Raw genomic sequence first — 19,969 nt, 5'->3', positions numbered from 1 at the left:
TCTCCTTTATTCCTATTCTGTTCCTGCTCCAGTCCTAGCCACAATCCTACCAGATTTTAATGACTCCATATAAAAGCCATGACTTCAGACACATGTAGGCCAGACCAGGTGAGGATGGCAGTTTCCTTCCCAGCAGACTTTGTGAGCCAGATAAGTTCTTCCAACAATCAACAATTATTTATTGGTCATCTATAGATTCGTAATTCCAGATATTTTTATTGAATTCAAATTCCACCATCTGCAATGTCAGGATTCAAATCTGGGTCCTCAGAACATTAGCTGAGTTTTTGGATTAATAGTTTGATGATAATATTACAAAGCCATAGTCTTCCTGAATTAATAAACCTGTTTCTGAAATCTTTGGATTTAAGCTTGATTGTTGTCTTCAAACTTATTTACCTCTTTTCTTTTGGTCTTTCCCGAGAGTGTTTCATTGCTTAGCCATTGCAGTCTGGAGTTAATTATTATAGGGCAATAACTGAACGAAGCTGGTTTCTTATTACGGTCTGTGTCTGACTGGCCAAGGGTCAGAGTGTCTTTCAGCGTGTCCTTACGTCAGTAAAAAGCTGCAGCTGAGAATATGAGGAGCTTGTGTCTGTTATCACTTTCAACCAACCAACTAACTCCCAAAAAAGCTTCCAAGTTCGTTTTGGCTGTGCGAGGTCTCCATTGCTTTATTATGTAGGAAAAGGAGACAAAGAAACAGAGTTAGGGATTGCAAAATGGAGCCGGGATCAAGAGGAGTTCACACTCTGGGAGGTCTCATAAACAGGATTGTGAAGTAAATGCAGCTGCTTCCAACTCCCTGAGAATGAATCTGGACTTGATGATGACAGGAAAAACTGTTTTGGGGCATTGCACCACCTCTGCCCTTCTCAGCAGGTTTGCAGAGCCCTGTCCGGAAGGTACAAAGTGTCTCGAATCTTGCGCAGTGCTAAACGGTGAAGAGCAGCCAACCAATGACAGGTAGGAAATATTGTAAAATAAACACAGAGGTGTGTGTGTGTGTGTCAGAGTGTTTTCGGGGATGGGATGGGATTGGGGGGGGGGAGAGGGGGTGAAGGGGAACAGTGTAAGTGCTTCTTGCATATTCCAATGTTTTCAGACCAGAGTCTGATCAATACTTTCAGTCAAAGTACTGCAAGGACATTTCATGGTCCTAAGTCACCAAGCTATGTCACAGAAAAAGTTATGTAGAGTGGCTTCCGAAATATAAACAGAACAGTAATCAGTTTGAAGCCCACCTTAATCATCTGGAGTTGTATTTCATGAGCTGTAATTTGGAGATACTAATTTAAGATTCCTGATGAATTTTTATATGAGACCAAATGCTCATCCAAGCTCGAACCACGATCTCAGCTCCTCTGACCTAACTGCATTCTCCTTTACTCCTATTCTGTTCCTGCTCCAGTCCTAGCCACAACCCTACCAGATTTTAATAACTCCATATAGAGGCCATCACCTCAGATGCCCATAACCCTTAAGTTCTAGATTCCTCCCACCAGGCACTGCTCTATCTCACTTTCCTTCTTTAAGACACTTCTTAAAATCTACCCCTTTGACCTAGCTTTTGGTCATCTAACCTAATACGTCCTTATGTGGCTGGATCTCACATTTTGTTTCATATTTCCTATGAAGTACTTTTGCAGGATAAAGGGTTCATAGCTGTTATCTTAATGGCTGGAGTGTAGCATCAGTGATGTCTGATGTTTTCAGATTATAGGAACTGGGATGTGTGGGAAGAAGTTTCTAGTGGAGTCCTGCTTCTCTATGTCTCTGTTCAGAAATGTTCATTCATTTGCACGCCTTTATTTTTCAGTCCTCATCTATCAACAGCATCCAGAATGTAGGTGTGATATTAAAAAATAGTGGCAGTGGTATGTGAACTATTTATTGAGGACCTGGGCTTATTCTGTTATATGTGTAAAGCTGGTGGCATAGCAGAACACACAGCAATAATCAAAGCAAGTAATCATTACTGAATTCCCAAGGCAGTTGACTAGAGTGGACAGAGCAATAGAAAAAGCTTTACTCCTTTCCTAATACCTGGACCATGAGGAGGACCTTGACCAACCACTTCAGCAGGTACCTCCTGATGATCTCATAAGCCTAGCATGTGTTAGGTTAGGGCACTGCTAAGTGCAATGAGTTGAAGTGTTTATGCCATCCTAATTAGGCAGGATATTGAAGAAGAAACTGTTAAATATGAAGATGTCATTAAGTCCTTTGTTTTTTTTTATTTTCATGTAAGTTCCAACCTTATAATGGACTTGGTGAAGTCTGGTCAATGCAGCCAGGAGCTGGGCAGACTATTGATCCCTTTAATAAAATAGCTCGCACTACCTCACATAATAATAGAGGTGTCATTTGAAGATGGCTTGTCAGAGCAACCGTAAACTTCCATTTGTAGGACAAACTTAAAACCAGACCAATTTGCAGCAGTCCAAGAAGTAATGAGACTTGTAAAAACTATGTCTTTTTGTTTTGCACTTTTTAAAAATTACAGACTGAAATAGGAAGAACTGTCTTGAAACCAGTCTGTTTTAGAAGATGCCTGTATATTTTGAAAAGCAATTAACCTGGCACTATGGCAAACATTGTGCAAATGGCTGATGGAACAAGCAGTAATTGAAGTGATTGCAGATGAATTGCAATCGAGTAGGTTTGAGTACAGTTGCATCTGGGTGGTGCCAAGAAGTTGACTGGTCTAAGGCCTAGAGACCACTTATCAATAACAAAAACCTTTTGCCTGTCAAAACCACGTGATTAGTTCTTAGATAACTGAACATCTTCGGACTGGAAACAAGACAAAGAGTGAAGTGTTTTGATCTTCACCAGCTCAGGAGCTGTTTCTTTGTTCTCTAGTTAACCTTGTCAAGTTAACCTTGAAGAAAACAAGTTCATCTTTCCTTCAACAGTTGTTGTAAGTTGTGACTTTTAACTGATAATTCAGAGACCTTTTCTAAGTGAACCAGCCACATTGTATTTCTTGCAAACCGGTGTAAGCATCTGGAGAAAGATAACTGAAAACGATGTTATAACTATCAGATAAATCATAAGGATCACTTCAGCAACTTGTGAATAAGAACCACTGAAATGCCTTCCAGTTTCGCTCTGCTCTATTCTTCCATGTCTGTTGCCTGCAAGTTTGTGTTTGTGTGTGTGTATGTAAAGAGATGGGTATAAGGAGATTATAATTTTAATTTGTAGTTTATATGCTGATAATTTATAACTGTTTACCTGTAGCTGAATTCTAAGTACTTGTATTAAATAATAATTATTGTAAGTACAGAAACTTGCTTCATGCCCTCTTTCGACCTGGGCCTGAAAAACAGGTAAATTGCGGTGTTTCTAATTTTTAAACTGACTTCAAGAATAGTGGGGTTTCATCTCTGGTAAGCCACTGCAGTGAGCTGTGACATACTGAAGAACAAGATGTATTCTCCTGATGGATGTGATGGATCCACAAGAGCATTTCTGATATGTAGATATCATTGTTGATAGTAGGAATACAAATTTCAAACTAGACACAGGTGCAGGAATGTCCATTCCTTTTGAGAGAACACTATGGGTGATGCCTGCATTTCTTCAATACCATCAGTTCTGAGGAAGGGTCACCAGAGCTGAAATGTTAACTCAGATTTCCCTTCACAGATACTGCCAGACCTGCTGATCTTTCCAGCAACTTCTGTTTTTATTTCTGATTTATAGCATCTGCAGTTCTTTCAGTTTTTAAAAACATATTACATTTTGTTATAGTGTAGGAAAGATCACTAATATTTTGCATATGATTTCTGATCAGCATTATTCCTATTGAATACGGCTTTCAATCTTCTTTATTTATCTGATGCAGAAGAAAATCAAGTTGCTCATATTCATTGTGTATCACTCTTCATTGAAGATACTCCATCCTAGGCCCATTGGAGGAAATTGTAATCATTTAATTCTCTGTGAGGAAAGGCCAGAAGAAGCAAAGGAGAGGAGCACAAGGGTGAAGTTCACCAGCTGCAAGATGACATGCCAGAGCTTCATTTGTTCTTTTATAAAAGAGTGAAATGAAATGACCATGGCTGTGATGTGGATGTTTTATTGGAGGAGACCCTGAAGTTTGCTTTGCTTTTTGAAGACAATGTAGTTGATGTTCATTATCTGTCCATGATGTCTGTTTTTAGAGGATCGGTATATTGCTGAAGAAAGCCCGAGCACTGAAAGATTATTTCAACAATTAGCAACTTTGCGAAGGAAAACTCACAGAACCACATTTGTTTTGCAAACGGTTGAGGAAGAGAAATATATAAATAAGTAAAACACCCAAGCTACACAGGAGTCTGTGAATTTCACTGTGGGAAATGTTGCAGAACGAGTCACTGAATCAAAAGGCAGGGTTGAAGGAAGGACTAAATAGATTTTATTCTGATTTTACATGTGAAGATATGGAATAGCTTGTTATCTGTGTAAAATTGCCACAGCTCCAATACAAACTGCAATACACTCACTGCAGCTAGAAATAATAGAGATTCAGCAGGAGACAGACATTGCTGTAAGTAATTTATTTACACCAATGTGTGGCATGGCACCACACAATGCCTCAACCCAGAAAATCAAAGACATTCCATATTATATATATTGTAAACTAAATGGGGTGGATTTTCAGACAATTATTGAGGAGTTGCTTATGCAGCAAGAGGTTGAAAAGGAGGCAACAGGATTTCTGCAGAAAATCAGTGCTTTATTTCACAACAGAATAGTCTGGAACATTTACAAGAGGAACCTGACTCCATAGAAGATGGCAGCCACAGAGCATGATCAAGCAACATTAGAAATAGTGCAACAGAAGAAAATGACATACAGCAGAAGCAGAGTACTCCACATAAAGAATATCAATAGATTATGTTGGTAACAGAGTAAGTACCTAAAACGTATTAAGCTGCGGTGTCCTTCCTAATGCAAGTAAAGCTGTTGTGGAGGAAATACCTGGTGCTAATGTTTCTCAATGTATCTTTTAATCAAGTCTGGGACTCAGAATACCACCTGGGATTTCCTTCTTGATCTCAATTGTGACAAAGTTGGAGTTCTCACGATATCATTGTCAGCAGAGAGGCAGCCTCATGTGGAAGTAATGCCACTATCTACAGAAAGAGATAGTTCATAGTCCCTGAGGGAGTTCATACTTCCTTCATCTTTGGAATAATATTTTAAATAAATACTCGTTCTTCTTGTTGTCTACCCAAGTCGATCCTGGAGGAGGTGTTGCAGTAGCAGTGGATGATACAGTTGTGATCCTCTCATATCAGGGGCAGTGCTCAGTCTATTATGAGTCCTGATGAGTAAAGCCTCCATCACTTCCTCTGGCAGCTCATTCCATATATACACCACCTTCTGTGTGAAAAAGTTGCCCCTTAGGTCCCTTTTAAATTTTTTCACTCTCACCCTAAACCTATGCTCTCTAATTCTGGACTCCCCCAAATTAGGGAAAAGAGCTTGTCTATTTACCCTATTCATGCTCCTCATGATTTTATAAAACTCTATAAGGTCACCCTCAGCCTTCGATGCTCCAGGGAAAACAGCCCTCCAACCCTGGCAACATCCTTGTAAATCTTTTCTGAACTTTTTCAAGTTTCACATCATCCTTCCTATAGGAGGGAGTCCAAGCTTGCACACAATATTCCAAAAGCGGCCTAACCAATGTCCTGTACATGACTGCCCAACTCCTCTACTCAGTGCTGTGACCAATAAAGGAGAGCATACCAAACGCCTTCTTCACTATACAATCTACCTGTGACTCCACTTTCAAGGAACTATTAATCTGCACTCCAAGGTCTCCTTGTTCAGCAACACTCCCCAGGACCTTAGCATTAAGTGTATAAGTCCTGCTCTGATTTGCCTTTCCAAAATGCAGCACCTCACATTTGTCTAAATTAAATTCCATCTGCCACTCCTCAGCTCACTAGCCCATCTGATCAAGATCCCATTGTAATCTGAGGTAACCTTCTTCCCTGGCCACTACACCTCCAACTTTGGTGTCATTGAAAACTTACTAACTATACCTTCTATGTTCACATCCAAATCATTTATATAAATGATGTAAAAGCAGTGGACCTAGCACCGATCCTTGTGAACACCACTGGTCACAGGCCCCAGTCTGAAAAGCAACCATCCGACATCACTCTCTGTCTTCTAATTTTGAGCCAGTTCTGTATCCAAATGGCTAGTTCTTCCTGTATGCCATGAGACCTAACCTTGCTAATCAGTCTCCCATGAGGAACCTTGTTGAGTGCCTTACTGAAATCCATATAGATCACATCCACCACTCTGCCCTAATCAATTCTCTTTGTTACTGCTTCGAAAAATTCAATTAAGTTCGTGAGACATGATTTCCCACGCACAAAGCAATATTAACTATCCCTAATCAATCGTTGCCTTTCCAAAAGCACGTAAGTCCTGTCTTTCAGGATTCCTTCCAAAGATTTGCTCACCACCGATATCAAGCTCACCAATCTATAGTTCCCTGGCTTTTCCTGACCACCTTTCTTAAATGGTGGCACCACATTAGCCAACCTGCAGCATTCTGGCACCTCACCTGTCACTATCGATGATACAAATATCTAAACAAGGGACCCAGCAATCACTTCCCTAGCTTCCCACAGAGTTCTAGGGTACACCTGATCAGGTCCTGGGCATTTACCCTCTTTTATACATTTCAAGACATCCAGCACCTCCTCCTCTGTAATATGAACATTTTTCAAGATGTTACCATGTATTTCCCCACATTCTATATCTTCCATGCCCTTCTCCACAGTAAACACTGATGCAAAGTATGTGTTTAGTATCTCCCCCATCTCCTGTGGTTCTACCCAGAGGCTGCCTTGCTGATCTTTAAGGCGCCTATTCTCCCCCTAGTTACCCTTTTTCTTTATTTACAAAATCCCTTTGGATTTTCCTTAACCCTATTTGCCAAAGCTATCTCATGTCCCTTTTTTGCCTCCTGGTTTCCCTCTTAAGTATACTCCTACTGCCTTTACACTCTTGTAATTCACTTGATCACTGCTATCCACACCTGACATATGCTTCCTTCTTTTACTTAACCAAAACCTCAATTTCTCTAGTCATCCAGCTTTCCCTATACCTACCAGCTTGCCTTTCACTATGACAGGAATATGCTTCCCATTTTCCAGCTCTCCATTTACCTGCCATCATCTGCCCCAAAAAACTTTTGCAAGTTCTTGCCTAATACCGTTAAATTTTTGTTTGTTTATTATACAAATTGTGGAACCAACAGTAGTTTTAGACCTGACTCTAACTCACAAAGATATGAGGCCTTTTTCTCATTCACTGCACCACTAAGTGATAGTTTTAACATAGTTTGTTATAATTAGAACATAGAACATTACAGCGCAGTACAGGCCCTTCGGCCCTCGATGTTGCGCCGACCTGTCATACCAATCTGAAGCCCATCTAACCTATACTATTCCATGTATGTCCATATGCTAGTCCAATGACGACTTAAATGTACTTAAAATTGGCGAATCTACTACCGTTGCAGGCAAAGCATTTCATACCCTTACTACTCTCTGAGTAAAGAAAGTACCTCTGACATCTGTCCTGTATCTATCACCCCTCAATTTAAAGCAATGCCCCCTCATGCTCGCCGTCACCATTCTTGGAAAAAGGCTCTCCCTGTCTACCCTATCTAACCCTCTGATTATCTTATATGTCTCTATTAAGTCACCTTTCAACCTTCTTCTCTCTAATGAAAACAGCCTCAAGTCCCTCAGCCTTTCCTCGTAAGACCTTCCCTCCATACCAGGCAACATCCTAGTAAATCTCCTCTGCACCCTTTCCAAAGCTTCCACATCGGGTGGCACAGTGGCACAGTGGTTAGCACTGCTGCGTCACAGCGCCAGAGACCCGGGTTCAATTCCCGCCTCAGGCGACTGACCGTGTGGAGTTTGCACGTTCTCCCCGTGTCTGCGTGGGTTTCCTCCGGGTGCTCTGGTTTCCTCCCACAGTCCAAAGATGTGCAGGGCCAGGTGAACTGGCCATACTAAATTGCCCGTAGTGTTAGGTAAGGGGTAAATGTAGGGGTATGGGTGGGTTTCGCTTCGGCGGGTCGGTGTGGACTTGTTGGGCCGAAGGGCATGTTTCCACACTGTAATCTAATCTAATCTAATCTAATCTAATCCTTCTTATAATGCAGTGACCAGAGCTGTACACAATACCCCAAGTGCGGCCGCACTAGAGTTTTGTACAGCTGGAACATAACCTCATGGTTCCGGAACTCGATTCCTCTACTAATAAAAGCTAAAACACTGTATGCCTTCTTAACAAACCTGTCAACCTGGGTGGCAACTTTCAAGGATCTGTGTACCTGGACACCGAGATCTCTCTACTCATCTACACTAATAAGAATCTTACCATTAGCCCAGTACTTTCCATTCCAGTTACTCCGACCAAAGTGAATCACCTCACACTTGTCCACATTAAACTCCATTTGCCACCTCTCAGCCCAGCTCTGCAGCTTATCTATGTCTCTCTGTAACCTACAACATCCTTCGTCACTATCCACAACTCCACCGACCTTAGTGTTGTCTGCAAATTTACTAACCCACCCTTCTATGCCCTCATCCAGGTTGTTTATAAAAATGACGAACAGCAGTGGATCCAACACCGACCCTTGCGGTACACCACTGGTAACTGGACTCCAGGATGAACATTTCCCATCAACCACCACCCTCTGTCTTCTTTCAGCAAGCCAATTACTGATCCAAACTGCTATATCTCCCACAATCCCATTCCTCCGCATTTTGTACAATAGCCGACTGTGGGGAACCTTATTGAACGCCTTGCTGAAATCCATATACACCACATCAACCGGTTTACTCTCGTCTACCTGTTTGGTCACCTTCTCAAAGAACTCAATAAGGTTTGTGAGGCACGACCTACCCTTCACAAAACCATGCTGACTATCCCTAATCAAGATTTGGAGATGCCGGTGTTGGACTGGTGTGTACAAAGTTAAAAATCACACAACACCAGGTTATAGTCCAACAGGCTTAATTGGAAGCACACTAGCTTTCGGAGCGACGCTCCTTCATCAGGTGATTGTGGAGGGCTCGATTGGAAAGGCTTAACAGACAATCAATTTTTCAATATATAATTTCAGTTACATCAGACTGCAAATTTTTGCTATAGATTCTGTGGTACGATCGAGCCCTCCACAATCACCTGATGAAGGAGCGTCGCTCCGAAAGCTAGTGTGCTTCCAATTAAACCTGTTGGACTATAACCTGGTGTTGTGTGATTTTTAACTTTGTACCCCTTATCAAGTTATTCTTTTCTAGATGATTATAAATCCTATCTCTTATAACCTTTTCCAACACTTTACCAACAACTGTAGTAAGGCTCACTGGTCTATAATTACCAGGATTGTCTCTACTCCCCTTCTTGAACAGGGGAACCACATTTGCTATCCTCCAGTCTTCTGGCACTATTCCTGTAGACAATGACGATTTAAAGATCAATGCCAAAGGCTCGGCAATCTCCTCCCTGGCTTCCCAGAGGATCCTAGGATAAATCCCATCCGGCCCAGGGGACTTATCTATTTTCACAATTTCTAATACCTCTTCCTTGTGAACCTCAATCCCACCTAGTCTAGTAGCCTGTATCTCAGTAATCTCCTCGACAACATTGTCATTTTCTAGAGTGAATAATATTCATTTAGTACTTCCCCTATCTCCTCTGACTCCACATACAACTTCCCACTACTATCCTTGATTGGCCCTAATCTTACTCTCGTCATTCTTTTATACTTTAAATACCTATAGAAAGCCTTAGGGTTTACCCTGATCCTATCCGCCAACAACTTCCCATGTCTCCTCTTGGCTCTTCTGAGCTCTCTCTTTAGGTCTTTCCTGGCTACCTTGTAACCCTCAAACTCCCTGAGCCTTCATATTTCATCCTAACATAAGCCTTCTTCTTCCTCTTGACCAGAGATACCACTTCCTTTGTAAACCATGGGTCCCGCGCTCTACAGCTTCCTCCCTGCCTGACAGGTACATACTTATCTAGGACACACAGTAGCTTTTCCTTGAATAAGCTCCACATTTCTAATGTGCCTATCCCCTGCAGTTTCCTTCCCCATCCTATGCTTCCTAAATCTTGCCTAATCGCATCGTAATTGCCTTTCCCCCAGCTGTAACTCTTGCCCAGTGGTATACACCCATCCCTTTCTATCACTAAACATAACAGAATTGTGATCGCTATCACCAAAGTGCTCACCTACTTCCAAGTCTAACACCTGCCCGGGCTCATTACCCAGCACCAAATCTAATGTGGCTTCGCCCCTTGTTGGCCTGTCTACATACTGTGTCAGGAAGCCCTCCTGCACACACTGGACAAAAACTGACCCATCTATAGAACTAGTATTATAGTGTTTCCAGTCAATATTTGGAAAGTTGAAGTCCCCCATGACAACTACCCTGTCTCTCTCACTCCTATGGAGAATCATCTTTGCTATCCTTTCCTCTACATCTCTGGAACTATTCGAAGGCCTATAGAAAACTCCCAACAGGGTGACCTCTCCTTTTCTGTTTCTAACTTCAGCCCATACTACCTCAGTTGACGAGTCCCCAAACATCCTTTCCGCAACTGTAATACTGTCCTTGACCAACAATGCCACACCTCCCCCTCTTTTACCATCTTCTCTGTTCTTACTGAAACATCTAAATCCTGGAACCTGCAACAACTATTCCTGTCCCTGCTCTAACCATGTCTCCGAAAGGCCACAACATCGAAGTCCCAGATACAAATCCATGCTGCAAGTTCAATAGATATTGGTACAAACTTGCACAGTTTGGGAAGAATTAGGGTCACTGAGCAAAGATTCACTAAGTGTTACTTCTTGTGAGGAAGGGTGAGGTAAGTTTGAATTGTAGGTTTAGGAAATGCAATGCATCTTGAGTTTTGATTTGAGGAATTTGCAATATGTGATGAACCCTGATCAGTTTAGGAGACTTGAAAAATTAGCCCCTTCTAAGTTATAGTTTTTTTGTGCTTATTGTGTCATATTTGCTCTTAACAGATTTCAGTAATTTTGATAATTTCTTAACAGAAAAGGTTTTGGGACTATTTTATGAAAACAATGTTAAGTTGCATTTCCATATGTTTAATGCAGTAAAACATCTCAAGCAAAAATTGCTTCTGAGCCCCACAAGGAGGCATTAGGGGTAGTAATCAAAACCTTCGGTAATTTTTCCAGGAATAGGGGATTCCAGACCTCATGAGCTCGGCATGACATGTTTTAAGTGCTGTGTTTTAAAATTCACATGGTTGTCAACAAAATTGCTGTGGGCACTGAATATTATATGTGCGTTAAATCGAAATAGCTAATTGGTGGAGTATCACAACTCATTGTCTATTCCAAAATACTTATTAAACCTGAACCCAAACCTCTGGCTGGCTTTACCTAGGCAGCTGGCATTACTAATAAGACTACTGACAAATAACTGAGAAGGGAAAAGGCCTGGATTTTAATGCTCTCCTGCTAGGAACAGACAAGAAAGGGACCTGGAATCAATTTTTATCAAGGGACTGTTAGGTGTATGTCTAGAGGCTAGACTTTTGGATAAAAATAGAGGCAGCTTTTGCCATTTGAATGGCTTGGGAAGAATTGTAATACAAAATATGAATTAGTCAGCTCACAATAAGGACAGAATGTGAGGCTTATTGTTTTCTTCCTCATTTTTGAGGAATGAGATGAGATTAAGTAAGAGAAATTTTTGTGGGTATTATTGTGTTCACCTGCTTTCTAATATAAAGGAACTTCATGATTTATATCTGGCTATGTTTTCACAAATTGTTTCAGACCACATATTGGAGAAAGACATGCAGACAAAGTATTGTTTGGAACACAAAGAGATATTATCATAACAGCCTGAATTTTTTTTAATGATTATGTTTAGGCAGTATTAGTACACTACTGACTGAAAGACAGCTCGGCTGCTTAATATATAGAATTACATAAAATCTTTCAATTCAGAAACAGGCCATTCAGCAGCACAATTCTTTGCCAGTGTTTATATTCTACACGAGCCTCTTTCCCAACCTATTTTATCTGTTCCCAGGTATATCCTTCTCTTCATTTTTCTCTCCTCTTATACTAATCTAGCTTTCCTTTAAATGTTCCTACGCTGATCACCTCATCATTCCATGTGGGAGCACATTTCATACTGTAAAAGAATGTCAAAAGCTTATTATACTTGCAATAAACTGCAGATTGAGGGTGTTGCTGGCTGAATTATACATTAGACAGAATGTATCGTGTGCTCTAAGTGGCCGGAGCAGTGGAATGTAATGTGCAATGTTCACTTATTTGATTATTCGGGGAAATATACCCTGAGTAGCTTGTGGTGTAATTTGAACAGTAGGGTAGCAGCAATGTAGTTTTGTGGCCTTGCAAAGGATGGAAGAGGTTTGGAACCAGTTCCCTGGCTTCTGAACTCTATCACTGGATGAGTGGAAAAGATACAAAAAAGTATATATATATATATATATATATAAATTATGGGAGTATATATTTACTTCCACTGAAGTTGAGCAGTTGCTGTTCACAATAGACAAACTGCCCCAAGTTCACCTTGGCCAATGCTGAATTGTCCTTATTCAAACAAATGAGTTAGCTCTCTATCATTCACTGAGCTTTGGCCTGCAACCAATATAAACATCATATACAGTGGACTGCAAGTTCTTTTCAGATATCCTAATCTGTTCCCTTGCAAATAGAAACCTTATTCAGAGTCCTTTGTGTTCTGACTATTACTATGAAGTGTAAGGTCTAAGTAAATATAAGATCATGAAAGATTAACTTTGAAGGAGAAATGTAATCTGATAATTGCCACATTCTAAATGCTATGAACACAACTTAAGTTATCAGTATTTGAGTTTTTTTAATTCCTGCGCTTTCACTGCTGTTTCTGTTCACCAATGGTCATTTAATTAGAGGGAATCACTGATTTGATATTGAACTGTGTTGATCAAATGGATCTAGATTTGATTCCTAGTCAGTGTTGAGTTATCTCAATTCCAATGAGGGGCAATGTTAGTAGTACAGCAATTATTGTCATCAGCACTCTGGCAAGTATCATGACTGTGTAACTTTAATACATAACTTGTAAACTAGGTTAATCTGTAATAATTTACACAGAAACCTGTAATGTGGATCCTGAAGTCACATTACTGCCTTTGTTGATACAGCCAATGAAACAGTCAGACTGATATATTATCTCAGCATCAATCACAAAGGAACACATTTAGAATTTGATTAACTCTGGACAACCCAATTGGTCCTCCTGGAGGTGTGAGATTTCAAAGCTCCTGGGAAAGCAGGACACTGGAAGGACACCATAAGGAATTTCATCATTATTGACTTACCTTTGTCATACAATGACTCATCATTGTTAATGTGGTAGCCTTCTTGCTTTGATTGTGATAAGACAGGCTGTGAGAGACCACTTCTTCAGAATTCCAAGAAGAGACCATCTAAGCAGATTCTCAACAGAGAGATGGAAGAAGGCAAACTAGACTACTGCACTAGGAGAAAGTGAGGACTGCAGATGCTGTAGATCAGAGCTGAAAATGTGTTGCTGGAAAAGCACAGCAGGTCAGGCAGCATCCAAGGAACAGGAGAAGCGACGTTTCGGGCATGAGCCCTTCTTCAGCCCTTCTTCTTTCCTGAAGAAGGGCTCATGCCCGAAATGTCAATTCTCCTGTTCCTTGGATGCTGCCTGACCTGCTGTGCTTTTCCAGCAACACATTTTCAGCTCTAGACTACTGCACGACCCCACCAAAGGCCACAAAGCACACTATCCTCAACGTGAAGTAAAGATTCCTTAATTTTCTTTCAGAACCTGTTCAGCTCTGCTTACTCACGGGAGAAGCCTTAAGCTATTTGACTACAGAAGCCATCATAAATACGGAAATTTGGCTTCATGGTCTCAATCCTTTTTCCTCCTGAAAAGAACTTTCAAGCAAACCAGCCTCAATGATAACAAACTGACCTTACTTTCATCTTTATAAGATCATTTAGCACTGCATACTTTTAATCTTTGCATCAATCATGAATGTGAATGTACTGAAGATGTTGGGAATTTTGACTAGACTTGGAAGATGTTAGAAATACTCAGCCAGTCAATTGGCAGGATCTGTGGAGCGAGAAATAATACTTCAGGCTGATGATCTTTCATCAGAAATTTAATCAGAAAAAAGATTTCGGTGGTTGCTTTGTTAGTGCCGGTTCTCCCTTCTTCAAGATCCAACCAGCTGCCAGGCCTGAGCACTGAAACAGCTCAGTACTGATTTCTCTACAGTGTCCTTAAAACAGTAATTAAGTTGATTAAGGCCAGTTGCCAACAGCCAACATCTGTCTTTGTTCTCATTTTTAGAACAAGCTGTTATTCCAAGTTCAACTCTTAAGCACATCTCACAGTTGCAAACCAAAAGAAATAAGAAAAACAAAAGTAGTGAGGGCCTTTACAAGTCACATTGACTTGACACATTAACTTCATTCCTCCCTCCACAGATGTTGTCTTACATAGTGTACTTCTTGAGGACTTTATGTTTTTAGATAAGGTCTCCAGCATCTGCAGTATTTTGCTGTTTAAAGTTTTTATTTGTTCATTTATTCACTATCAGACCTGCATTTAAAGTGCATGCCTAAATGCCCTTGAAAACAGCGTTGAACTGAATTGTTGAACTGCTTCAGTCTATGTGGTGATGTGCTGTTATGTTGGAAATACCAGGATATTTACATTTAAACTGTCTATTTTAAACTGTTCTTCCTAATCTAAATGTACACATTTTGATTTTAATCACTTTGAAGTGATATAAAGTTAAAAATCACACAACACCAGGTTATAGTCCAACAAGTTTAATTGGAAGCACTAGCTTTCGGAGCACTGCTCCTTCATCAGGTGGTTGTGGAGGACACAATTGTAAGACACAGAATTTATAGCAAAAGTTTACAGTGTGATGTAACTGAAATTATTACACCCCAGTCCAACACCGGCATCTCCAACTCATGAAGTGATATAGTGATAGTTCCTCGCTTTAGAGATAGAGATAGTTCCTCTCTTTTCTTTAATCTTGTATCATTTAGGTTTGTCCAATCTTTCACCATAGCTCATTTACTTTGTCTTATTTTGTTCTCACAATAGCCCTTCAATATTTATTTTGAGGCACTATTACTCTGTGAGTACAAAGCTTTGTACTGGTTAAAACCCACTCTCTATGTTATTCCTGCATTACAGTAGGAGAGGGATTAAATTTGCATCAGTTTTAGGTGCGGTACATTATCGGATAGTCCAGCTTTATACTGTAACTTACAATAATTATCTTGTTTATCATGATCTAGAATTCTATCATTGCACTCAGTGACTTCTGGCAACTGTCTGGATGATGTTGCAAGTCTGTATGCGGTGATTAAGTTTGTTCAAAGTATTTTTAATGAAATTCTTTATCACATTTGTGTCAGGCTCTCTTAACACCTCTACCCGGAATGGGTGTCTCTCTTATGGTGAACAACTGAAAGGAGAGCTCTTGATGGTTTAGTAAATGAACTGCTCCACAGAATAAAAAGTCACTTCATCATCCGTGCTGATTTTGTTCATTGCAATGGCAGTGGTTCCACAATTGACTTTAAACACCTGGGCAAGTAAGGAAAGCAGTCAGTTTGGGATCCTCTGCTGACCAGGATGCACATACCCCTTTGAAAAGTATGCATGACCTTTGAAAATTGAACCTGACTATGATGCATTTACATTCTTTTAAATTTCAGAAATATACATTATTTGTAAACTATCTATAGGTTTACTCCGCTTTTTTTTTTGAGTTGTTCAGCCTTTGCTCCTGATTGCAGTAACCAGTCTCCCAAAAACCTCACTTCACCTGATTAATTTTCTCCCATCCACTTCAGAAGACATTGTCTCCTAGGAGTTTCCAAAAGTGGGTTGTGTGAATCTGAATACCATGTGCTACAATTAATTCAATTTTGGGGAACCTGGGCTTGGGGTGCCCTTAGAGATTCACTTTCTTGCAGAAACGATTGGAGAAGCAGGAATCCTATCCAACTCTTATTGTCAGCCTAAGGCTCTGAAGCTAAGTGTAATACTTTGACTGCTAAGATCAGCAAACTGAACACCAACAACTGAATTTGATACTTGTTGGTCTGTGTGGTTCAGCACCACACCAAATGATTCAATGAGCAAATGAAGTCTCAAAGCCTTTATTGTAAAGAATTATGACAAATGCAACACTGCAAAGTAATTGAAGTAATATCAATAGTGATACCATCAGTAATATGGGAGTATTTATTAAGCCTGACAATGTGACGAAACTGGATTAGACTCATCGGAGGTGTGGTGAGTAAGACAGTGCTGTCTGGGAGGAGTTACTGACACTCACTTCACAGCGATCCAGTTTGTTTTTGCTTTTTGGATTTGATTAAATTAATCGCAACATACTGTCAAGGTCCAGGATTAAGGGAATTGCCTTCTTCTCTGTATGTGTGCATCAAATTTCACTCACAGATTGTAATTTGTAGAAATGGAGAGTGCCAGAGGCTGAGCTTTTATGGGCAGGCCTTATCCTGTCCAAAGACAACAACCAGTTTGCACACTTGAGAATCAGGTTGGTGATTTGCGCTAATGGAGAAGGCCTGTGAGCTGGTAGTTTTACTATGTCCTTCTATCCAGACCGTACAGAATGCAGGACAATTGAATTGCGAAAGATATTGAATTACTTTGCTGGAAGATCATGGTAATCTTAATTTTGTATATCCAAGTTTCTGGGAATGCTCAAAGGATCTGTTCTATGTTCAGTCCTTTTTTCTAATTTATGTCATTAAATTGGATCCTGCATTGGATGGCACCTTTTTTCTGTAAATGAGATATTTTCCACAAAGGTCACAAGGTGGATCAGTGTGGATAAGGTTAGATAATTGACTGGAATTAGGGACTGGTAAAGTAAAACTGGTCACAGGACAGTTTGTCAAATGTATTGAAGAATTTTATATTGTGATTAACATTGGAAATTAAGTTTCTGACTGGTCAATGCAGCTGCAAGTATTAGATTCATGTAAGGTAAAGTTAGATGACAAAAAGAGGATAGAATTGAAGCAAATTAGACCCCTCTTGATATTGTTTGTGGGTAATATAGAGTCATAGAGATATACAGCACGGAAACAGACCCTTCGGTCCATGCTGACCAGATATTCTAACCTAGTTCCATTTGCCAGCACTTGGTCCATATCACTCCAAACCCTTCCTATTAATGCTAGAAGTTATTTTAAAAAGTGTTTAAAACCTTTGCATGGTGGTAGAAAGTGTCTTTTAAAACCTTAGGACTTTGCAAAGCAATTTACAGCCAATGATGTACTTTTGAAGTATAGTCAGTGTTGTATTGTAGGAAACAAGGCAGCCAATAGATTAGCAACAGTTTCTTGCTTTTTGGCAGTCCCTTTGGATCAAGGATGAACTTGTTTGAATTCTGATTCATTGAGTTCAGCTGGTTGATTAGTTTATTGTATGGTCTGCAGACTCAGTCACATGCCTGGGGAGATGGCATTTGAAGGGTCAGGCAGATGAGTTGTTGGGAGGTTTGTGTGTTCTTGATACAGTTCTTCATATGGGTTTTCTTCATTTTAGTTAGTCACAGGCTAGGGAATGTCATGAGTTGGTGGAGATGTTTTCAGAGAAAATTTGATGATATCCTTAAAGCATTCCTGCTGTCCTTCCTGGAGGCTCCTTCAGTGACTCTGTATTGAGTAAAGCAATTGTTTTGGATGTCTGGTATCAGGCATAGAATTGAAGTATCCTGCTCAATCAAACTGAACTTGTGTAATTGCTGCCTTGATGCTGGGCAGTTTGGCTTGGGAGTTTATTGAGATTACAACTCTGGAGTGGGACTTGAATCCTTGACTTCCTGACTCAGTGCTAAGAAATCTATCAACAGAGTCATGGCTGAAACATTACCTGGAAGAGATTTTGTTTTTTGTTTACTGGTGCTTATTAAAACCCATTGGCAGTATTTTATGCTGGTATCAGCTCTGATTATTATATTGCTATGTGTGAGGTAGGTGTGTGATGTGTAAATGCTATCACATATGTTCCAACTGTCCTGACAGGGTCTCTAAACCCAAGAAGAATAAGGCAGGTGGACACTCCCTGTGATAGTAGCTTGGTAGTAGCAGTTCATACATAAAACAATATTTGGGGTGGCACATTGGCTCAGTGGTTAGCTGTACTTCCTCACAGCATCAGATACCAGAGTTCAATTCCAGCTGTGGGGGACTGTGTGGAGTTTGCATATTCTCCCTGTGTCTGTGTGGGTTTCCTCCCACAGACCAAAGATGTGCAGGTTAGGTGGATTGGATATGCTAAATTGCCCATAGTGTCCAGGAATGTGTAAGTTAGGTTGATTTCACGATGGGATAGGGTAGAGGGGTGGGCCTGGGTGGGATACTGTGGAGCAGGAGAATAGATGTTTCAGGCTAGACCCCTTCATCAGGAGTCAGACTCTGGCCTGAAACGTCGATTCTCCTGCTCCTCGGATGCTGTCTGACCTGCTGTGCTTTTTCAGCAATATACTCTCGACTGATTTCCAGCATCTGCAGACCTCACATTTTCTCCTGGCTGAGATACTGTTCAGAGGGTCAGTGTGGACTTGATGGCACAAATATCCTGTTTCTGCACTGTAGGGATTTTATAATTCCATAGGTTTGTTCATGTCAGTTATGCCCTGGCATTAATAATAATTCTACACTTTGTGACCTCGTGCACAATTTTAATTAGCTATGTTCGAAGCTTTGTAAGAATATACAGCAAACAACTCACTTTCACCAGCTACCAGTCTTCATGTATACAATACGGAGTTCCAGATGCCTGGAAATTGAGTGCTATTCTAGGTTGAGTTAGCTGGATCCACAGTTAGTCCCTGAGTTAGGAAAATCAGGCAAGATACTCTGAAGGAAGGTGAATATTGAGGGGTCAGGATGCAGCCACGAATGGATGTAGAAATCTGACCACGTGAAGAAAGTGATGGACGCTGACCGGTGCCCCATATAATTACATCCACTAAGGTGAAGTGGGTACCTTTGAAAAGGAGGCAAAAAATTGCTCTGTCTGAAACAACTTTTTAAATAACAGGCTGGATTACTTGTATTTCAGTTCACTTCTCTAGCTGTGAGTTGAGCAGCTGCCGAGCTTCTGAGACGCAAATTGTTTCACAAGTTGGAAATTGCTGATGGAGTGTGTGCGAGAGAGGAGTCTGGAGCCATTGACTCAGCAGCTCTTTCTATTATTCAGGTGGCCGGATGTGGGTGTCAGTTTTGCTTGGAAAGGGAAGCCTCTCTCCCAGGCATTTTGGGTGAAAGTTAAAGCTGTTTTTTCAGTCAGACCTTTATTCTGTTGCTCTCTGTCAGCTGGAGCTGCTTGTCTGTCTATTTGTCATAAGATTCCGGAGGGAAGGTCACATGTTTCCCTTATTCAAAAAAAACCCTGAGTGAGCGAGCTGCATTTGATCATGTGATATTCTGTCTGGGCTGCTGAGCTGTTCTGTGCGTGCTCGGTGCTGTCGAATGCAGTGAAGTGGAGAGAGAAAGAATTGAGCGCAGAGTTGGGGCTGTTGGCCCGTGGAGGACGGTGGATGGGGGAAATCTTTCCCCCGCTCCCCTGCTGTTTCGGTGCCAGAAGCTGGCATCCTGGCCCCTCGTGGGCCTGTGTGTAATGGAGCAACAGCTGCAAACTGTCGCAGTGGACAGCTAGGTGTGGTGTGCTGTGGTGGGGTGAGGGGAAGCCCCCACTACTATGTGGAAACGGTAAGTCTGAACCCTGTTGAGTTACAGCTTCTTTCCTGTGTTAGCAGTAGGGAAGCTCCTGTCTATTGCAAACCTAGTGGTGTCTCTGACAGGAAATGTACT

General features: G+C 40.9%; 1 protein-coding gene across 9 annotated transcripts in view; it reads left to right on the top strand.

Annotated features, from left to right (window-relative positions):
• The first annotated feature begins 580 nt into the window (after positions 1 to 580).
• The window catches only part of rab3il1 (RAB3A interacting protein (rabin3)-like 1), a 68,350-nt gene continuing 48,961 nt past the window's right edge, over positions 581 to 19,969 (top strand). The window contains exon 1 of one of the 9 annotated variants that reach the window (XM_087996643.1): positions 581 to 966. In XM_087996643.1, the coding sequence (XP_087852769.1) occupies positions 812 to 966 (155 nt within the window). In that variant the 5' untranslated portion in view covers positions 581 to 811. The other 8 variants (XM_087996640.1, XM_087996637.1, XM_087996636.1 and 5 more) reach the window with 8 other exon arrangements.

Source organism: Chiloscyllium plagiosum, unplaced genomic scaffold (assembly GCF_037043375.1).
Source record: "Chiloscyllium plagiosum isolate Xiang-an unplaced genomic scaffold, Cpla_swu_hap1 HiC_scaffold_18, whole genome shotgun sequence".
In the NCBI taxonomy this organism is placed as follows: Eukaryota; Metazoa; Chordata; class Chondrichthyes; order Orectolobiformes; family Hemiscylliidae; genus Chiloscyllium; species Chiloscyllium plagiosum.
Note: the sequence above shows the minus strand (reverse complement) of the source record. Positions and strands in the feature narration are given on the sequence as shown.